The following is a 7,993-nucleotide window of genomic DNA, read 5'->3' on the forward strand; positions in this document are numbered from 1 at the left end:
TGCCAATGTGATTTTCACTAATTAAATGGTATTATTCTGCATAAATGTCCAATTTCTCTTTCTGTAGCAAAAATGTTCTCTTTCTGTATGTCCATAGTTTGAAACCTACTACTTATTAACTTATCTTGTTTTCCAGATTTTCTTTCTTTAAAGGCTCTTTGAAAAACAGCATCTAGATGGATAGAAAAAACAACTCAATGATAGCAGAGTTTGTTTTGTTAGGGCTCACCAGCAGTTGGAAACTTGAAATTTTCTTTTTTTGCATATTTTTGGTGGCCTATGCAGCAATCATGGCAGGGAATCTACTCATTGTTATCACTGTAACCTTTGACTCCCAGCTCCATTCAATACCAATGTACTTCCTCCTGGGAAATCTCTCCTTTCTTGACATGTCTCTTTCTACAATAACAACCCCTAAGATGGTGACAGATTTCCTCAGGGAGACTAAAACTATCTCCTTCTGGGGTTGTATGACTCAGATGTTCTTCCTCCACTTCCTAGGGGGAAGTGAGATGACTCTTCTCATAGTCATGGCTGTTGATAGGTACATTGCGATATGCAAACCTCTTTACTATACAACCATCATGAACCACAGGGTGCTGATGGGATCTGTGCTGCTGTCCTGGGTTGTTGGTTTTGTGCATACAATGAGCCAGATGGTCTTCACTGTCACCTTGCCATTCTGTGGCCCCAATGTAGTGGATGACATATTGTGTGACCTTCCCCTAGTATTGAAGCTTGCCTGCACTGAGACCTATGTTCTGGAGTTGCTGGTTATTGCTGACAGCGATCTGTTGTCTTTCATCTGCTTCATACTCTTGCTCATTTCCTACACTATCATTCTGGTAACTGTGTGCCATCGCTCCTCAGCAGGACTCTCCAAGGCTCTGTCTACACTGTCTGCTCACATCACAGTGGTGACTCTGTTCTTTGGGCCCTGCATTTTCATTTACATTTGGCCATTTAGTAGCTTCTTAGTGGACCAATTTCTTTCTGTATTTTATTCAGTTATCACTCCCTTACTAAATCCCGTTATTTACACTCTGAGGAATCACGAGATGAAATCAGCCATGAGCAGATTGAGGACAAGACATGTGAGCTCCAGACAAACCTCATAGAGAAGAGTGAAGATGAAGACTTTTAGTGAAAAATCCTGTAAATTACATTTGAAATTAGGTTGCCAGTTCTTTGTTTTGTTTTGTTTTATAGATTTTTTTAAAATAATTATATTGTATGCTGAAATTTTCAAGTATATATTCTTATTGTATTTGTATAACATTCATGGTGCAACTGAAAGTTATATTCACAGAAATTCATTTGTACTTTTTTTAATGTGATAGAGGGATACAGAAATTGTTCTTTATATTTAGAAATCTAGAAATTTCTTAAAGTATCCTTTTTAAATAAAAAGAAATAATAGTTTTTTTTAAAAAAATAGGTGCTCACGGCTCATCCCTGTAATCCTACATATTCGTGAGGCTTTAACCTGAGGATCACAGTTTGAAGCCAGCCTGGGCAGGACAGTCCATTAAACTCTTATCTCCAATTAACCACCAGAAAACTGGAAATGGTGCTATAGCTCAAGTGGTAGAGCAGTACCCTTGAGCAAGAGAGCTCAGGGACAACATCTATACCCCAAGTTCAAGCCCATGACTGGCCAAAACAAAAGAAAGGGAGAGAGGGAGAAAGGGAAAGAAAGAAAGAGAGAAATAGAAAATGAGTTTGGTGTGTGTGTGTGTGTGTGTGTGTGTGTGTGTGTGTGTGTGTTTATTTTTAACTATGAATCTAACTTTGGATTTTAAAGTAGTTCCTTTATGGGAAAAATGTAGGAATGGAAACAGAAAGAAAGGTGTGACAGGGGTGGATGAATATTGTAGAAGATATATATATATATATATATATATATAATATATATATGTACATATATACATATACACACATACATATATATGTGTCTGCATAAATATATGTGTATCTATATAATACCAAATTGAATCTAGTGAAAAAATAATTTTAATGAGGAAGAAAGGGGGTTGAGTAACAAATTTGATCAAAAAACATAATATCCAAATTGTAAGTATCACAGTAAAGCACATTTTTGCAATTAAAGATTTTTAGAAAGTTAAATTTTTTTTAAGTGTTAATTATTCTAAACTCAAATATGGACAATTACAATTACATGCTGAACATGATAATGTGGAAAGATTATTAGTGAGCTGGGACAATGATCATATTCATGAGTGATTGATATGCATGAGAATTGCATAGAAAGTAGCTTCTATGGATTTCTGAATTCAAATCACAACAAAACAGAAAATATGTAAGCTAGTTAAGTTACATTGAGGAAAGCTTAACTTGTACTAAATGTTAATTTAGATGTGTGGTCCTTGGACATCATGACTAGGTGGCCCTTGCAGATTTCCAGCCACCATTATTGTTTCCTGCCTCTAAGGCAATGTGCCTGCCACACTAATTAAAGCTAAAGGAAATTTAAAGGTATGTTTCTAGTCATATGTTCATGTAAAACTTTAAGTTCTTCTTTCAAATATCACATTGAGGTTCATGGAAAATAGTTTTCTAGGATTACTAGATACATTTGCATTCATTATCTATGAACTATGTTGATTAGAGAGTTAAATATGAAAGCTACCATAGCACTTCAATAACTTGGAAGAGTTTCCCACATTTGTTTCAGTTTATCTTTTACTATAAAAGTGCATTGTTAGAGATTTGAGAAAAACCTGCCCTGCCCCCCAAGTACAACTATTTACATTTCAGAACATTTACCAACTACATAGGTCATATTCTTATTTTTTTGATGATATAGATATGCTAGATTTTTTATTTTTAATTTAAAATTTTATATATATTTTTATTGCAAAAATACTGTACAGAGGGGTTACAGTTACATGAGTAAGGTAATGAGTACATTTCCTATTAAGCATTGTTACCTCCTCCTTTGTTTTTCCCCTATCATCCCTTCCCTCCCCAACCCCCTGACATTTTAAAATTCGTTTTCAACATAGTGTTCTGTACATCTCAGCTTCACAATGGATCAACCTGAATCCCCATTTAAGCATTCCGTTATATCCCTTCCACTCCCCAAATTACAAAAAGTGTATGTACACGATACAGAACACAGGAATCAAATAAAGTGAAAACAAGTGTTAAGCCGGGCGCTGGTGGCTCACGCCGATAATACTAGCTACTCAGGAGGCTGAGATCTGAGGATCGCGGTTCAAAGCCAGCCTAGGCAGGAAAGACCGTGAGACTCCTGTCTCCAAAAAACTAGAAAACCGGAAATGGCGTTGTAGCTCAAGTGGTAGAGTTCTCACTTTGAGCTGAAGAGCTGAGGGACAGCGCCCAGGCCCAGAGTTCAAGCCCCACAACCGCCAAAAAAAAAAAAAGTGTTATATTGTGGAGGAAGAACATAAAAAATAAACAAAAGAATCATATAGTGCATTATAAGTACATTAAAAAACAATAGCAAGAAAGTCAAAACCACTTGTGTCTCTGTCTTGGTGTATATTTCATTTAACGTCATCTTATATGGTCAAATGTACACAGCCTTTGACTTTCTCTACTTGTCCTAAACATGTACTAGTCATTGCAAACAAGGGAAACCATGGGACCTATGTTTCTTTGGGCCTGACTTAGTTCAGTTAATATAACTTTTTCCAAGTCTTTCCATTTCCTAACAAATGATGCAGTGTCATTCTTTCTGATGGAGGCATAGAATTCCATTATGTGTGTGTGTGTGTGTGTATACATATATATATCTACTAAGGGCATCTGGATTGGTTCCATATCTTCGTTATAATGAATAATGCTGCGATAAACATAGCTGTGCTGGTGGCTTTGGTATGACCTTGTTTGTGATCGTTTGGGTAAATGCCCAAAAGTGGGATTGCTGGGTCATAGCTCTATGTGGAGTCTTTTGAGGAACCCCCATACTGCTTTCCAAAGTGGGTGAACAAGTTTGCACTCCCACCAACAATGTAGTAGGGTTCCCCTTTGTCACATCCCCTTCCAGCATCTGTTGTTACTAGATTTCTTGATTATAGCCATTCTAACTGGGGTGAGGTAGAATTTCAATGTGGTTTTGATTTGCATTTCTTTTATGGTTAGAGAAGTTGAGCATTTCTTCATGTGTCTATTGGATAGGCCACATATAGTTGTTGCCTATATTATTTGTTGTTACTATATATTGTGAAATGGATTATTATTTTTCATAGTTTTAAATTTTATTGTAAATATACTTTTATACCTGTTTTATCCTAAATTTATTATTCAGTTTTATGTTTTAAATTTTTATCTTTGTAAATTTGTAGTTTTATTTTATTTAGTTTAATCCTATTCAGAGTTCCATTTTATGGATATGCCATAATCCATTTAGGGCTCATCTTCAAAGATACAATCATTTTCAATATCATATACTCATACTTTTTTGAAACAGATGTGAATTTTTTTTTTCAGGTAAGGGGGTAGGTTTATTCAGTAGACCTGCTGGACCAGGCAAGGTTGGCACTCCACGTGGCTGGGAAAGGTCTGGGAATGAGAGAAAGCTGGGAAAGAGGGGAAAGAGAGAGGAAAGAGCTAGAGCAGAGAGAAAGCAGAGAGAGCTAGAAAAGAACAGCAAGAGAGGGGAGAGAGAGAGAGGAGAGAGAGAGAGCAGAAAAGAACAGAAAAATAGCTAGAATAGAACAGAGAGAGCAGAGAGCTAGAAACCAACAGAGAGAGAGTCTCGGCCTGGGCTAGCCCTTATCTAGGGTATGGGCGGGGAAAAGGTGTGGCCACATCAAATTCAGATGTGACCTCAGTGGATGCAGATGTGACCTCTTCCAGGTGTCCCAGTTGCCTAGGTAAGGCAGGTACTGGGTGGAGACTTTGCTGCGAGGATGGTGGAGCCTGCTAGCCATCCAGGAGCGGACCTTACATTCCAGACTTTTAATAATCATGAAATAGGGTGAGGATTCTCTCTGGCTACTTCCTGCTGACAAGGGATGTCGACAAAAGGGGTAAAAGGCTGGAATTTGGTCTCCTCCCAGAGAAGGCAGTGAGCAGCAGCTGTCCCTTGGTGGCGTTGAATCCTTAGATGAAGTCAGGAGAAGTCTCATGAGCATTGAGGGGCTGGAAAAAAAATACTAGAGAGCAAATAAATGGCAAGAGGAAGGACTTGGGCTGAAAATGTTGGTAGAAATGTCCCTAGCTACTTCTGACATCTGGCAACTAGGTAGAGAAACCAGGTGACAAAAGCAAGAATATAAATTCCTGTTCAGTTAATAGGAAGACAGGTATAGACATTGGCTGGGTAGGCTTCTTACTTCCACTGACCTCCTGGCTCTGGTTAATTTTGAAAGGGCAGGCATAAAGTAGCTGATGTGACATTATCTCCTCTTACTCTTCTCCATGTTCCCTTGTTCCCCAGACTGGCTGAGTCTAGGTGCTCATTGCTGGGATGGCTTGTCCCAGTTGGTATTCAAGATTTGAACTCAAGGCCTGGGCACTGTCCCTGAGCACTTCTGCTCAAGGCTAGCACTGAACCACTTTGAGTTATAGTTCCACTAGTATTCAAGGAGGTTTGAACTCAAGGCCTGGGCACTGTCCCTGAGCACTTCTGCTCAAGGCTAGCACTGAACCACTTTGAGTTATAGTACCACTTGCAGAGTTCAGCTGGGAGATGGAGTCTTAGGGATTTTTCAGCCCGGGCGGGCTTTGAACTGCAATCTTTGCCACAAAAGCCCTTTATTATTTCCAATTAAGGCAACAAGGAGATCAAGTAGAATAAGTAGAGCTTACCTGGTTCTTATCAAGAATTGACCGACAAATATTCTGCAATGACAAAACTCATTAGATGTGATGAGAATTTTACCACAGATATGCCCAGTATTTTAGAACCATGTAGTCAGTAGAATACACAACACAAAACAAAAAAGGCAAAACTCAAAACCTAAAATTTCAACAACGTTTAGACATCTTTGCTAACAAAGCATATCAGATGGTTGGGCCTCCGTTACCAGGGCCTGTGAAAAGAGCTACTTGTTAGCAAGGCACCTTGGAATAGATGGAGTAGTAAACTTAGTGGAAGGTTAAGGGTCAGATGGGGCCAAACTCTTAACCCACCACGTGGCCAAGATGGCGAATTCAAGATGGCGAATTTCTGAATGAATGCAAAGAAACACTGAACAAATAGATCAAGCCTACATTGGCTAGCCTTTGAGAGGGAACCTAGAGGGGGTCCCTGGGACCCAGCCTGCGTCGCACTCTTCAAGGCACAAGCCAAAAAGTTGTAGAAAAAAGGACAGAAAGTTGGACATGAATGGCAGAGAGAGAGCAAAGAGAGCCTGAAATTAAACAGACTTCTGACCATTTACCATTGCAGTAGCAAAAACTGTGTATTTCTGAGAATGGCATAAAATTAGGCTCTCTGGCTTTCCAGGGAGCGCAGGAGGCATTTCAAAGGGGTTTCACGGCTCAGGCGTGATTCATAGCACCCCATTAAATGAGTAGATTCAGTCTGGTGAGTGAAGGAGAGCTGACCAGGCAGAAGCAGCATCCCGACTTCCCCCAGAGTCCTCTAGAGAGAAATGGCCAAGCCCCCAAAGCCAAGCGTCCTCGGCTTCAGAGGTGACTGACCTTTCAGCTAAAGGCCATAGGAGCTCTCTGGCATGGCACCACATCTGAACAGAGACTGAGCAACAGAGAGCCGTAGAGAATAGTTTCACTCACCAGAGTAGAGAAGTGGTGTGGACGTGGATGTGAAGGCGAGCACTGGTATCGATGCCCTGATTCCGCCGCAGACAGACTGGTTCGCAGAAGACCGTCAGAACTGTGGGTATTCCTCAGAGCAAAAAGGGAAGAACAAACAAAAGAAAAAAGAGGGGGAAAAAGAGAGAAATCCCGGGTTTCGGCACCATTTATGTTAGGTTTTTAAAAAGAGGTAGCCTGGTAAAAACAGCACCAGCACTTACGTGGTATTCAGGTAAGGGGTAGGTTTATTCAATAGACCTGCTGGACCAGGCAAGGTTGGCACTCCACGCTGCTGGGAAAGGCCTGGGAATGAGAGAAAGCTGGGAAAGAGAGGAAAGAGCTAGAGCAGAGAGAAAGCAGAGAGAGCTAGAAAAGAACAGCAAGAGAGGGAGGAGAGAGAGGAGAGAGAGCAGAAAAGAACAGAGAAAGAGCTAGAATAGAAGAGAGAGAGCAGAGAGCTAGAAACGAACCACAGATGTGAATTTTTAACACATATATTTAAAATAGAAATAATATAAAGATTACAAATATTTTTGACAAGATATACCTTTGAAAAAAGAGAGAAAATTGGGGCTGGGAAGGTGGCTCAGTGGCAGAGTGCTTGCCTTGCATGCATAAGGCCCTGGGTTCGATTCCTCAGCACCACATAAGCAAAAAGAAAAAGCCAGAAGTGGTGCTGTGGCTTAAGTGGTAGAGCGCTAACCTTGAACTGAACAGCTGAGGGACAGTGCCCAGGTCCAGAGTTCAAGCCCCATGACCAGACCCCCCCCCCCCCCGCCAAAAAAAAGAGAGGAAATTATACAATGGACAAGACAATCTTTTCAAAAATTGGTGGTGGAAAAACTGAACTGGTTTTCTATATGAAGAAGACAAAGTAGGACATAATCTCCTAGGCTCTACAAAATTCAAGCCAATATCAAAAATTTTAAACTGCATAGCTTTAGAGGTAAAAAAAAAACTCATAGGAAACTCTTTGAAAGTTATTGACATTTGTATCTACTTATTATATAAAAGTTTAACTGAGTAAAAATAAGAGCAAGAATTAAAAATAGGACTGCATCAAATTAGAACTATTCAGTAGCTATTCAGTATTTTATGTAAAACACACAAAGCTCAAAAATAGATCTCAAATTAAAAGCTATTGTAATTCATAAATGTGTAAATGAGTTTTGTAAATGAGTTGATAGGTTTCAGAAAATACAAATAGTGAATACGTGAAGAAATTGACAACATATTACAGACA

The 7,993-nt window shown here is 39.5% G+C and overlaps 1 protein-coding gene across 1 annotated transcript; it reads left to right on the plus strand.

Annotated features, from left to right (window-relative positions):
- The first annotated feature begins 176 nt into the window (after window positions 1-176).
- Window positions 177-1,118, plus strand: LOC122126982 (olfactory receptor 4L1-like). The gene has a single exon (XM_042701517.1). It carries the CDS (start codon window positions 177-179, stop codon window positions 1,116-1,118), a length of 942 nt encoding a protein of 313 aa, XP_042557451.1.
- The last annotated feature ends 6,875 nt before the right edge of the window (window positions 1,119-7,993 follow it).

Source organism: Dipodomys spectabilis, unplaced genomic scaffold, assembly GCF_019054845.1.
Source record: "Dipodomys spectabilis isolate Male_0828 unplaced genomic scaffold, ASM1905484v1 ptg000295l, whole genome shotgun sequence".
Classification (NCBI taxonomy): Eukaryota; Metazoa; Chordata; class Mammalia; order Rodentia; family Heteromyidae; genus Dipodomys; species Dipodomys spectabilis.

What these genes read in the sequence shown, in the direction of transcription:
- LOC122126982 (XM_042701517.1), top strand. Translation starts at nt 177, where the DNA reads ATGGATAGAAAAAACAACTCAATGATAGCAGAGTTTGTTTTGTTAGGG.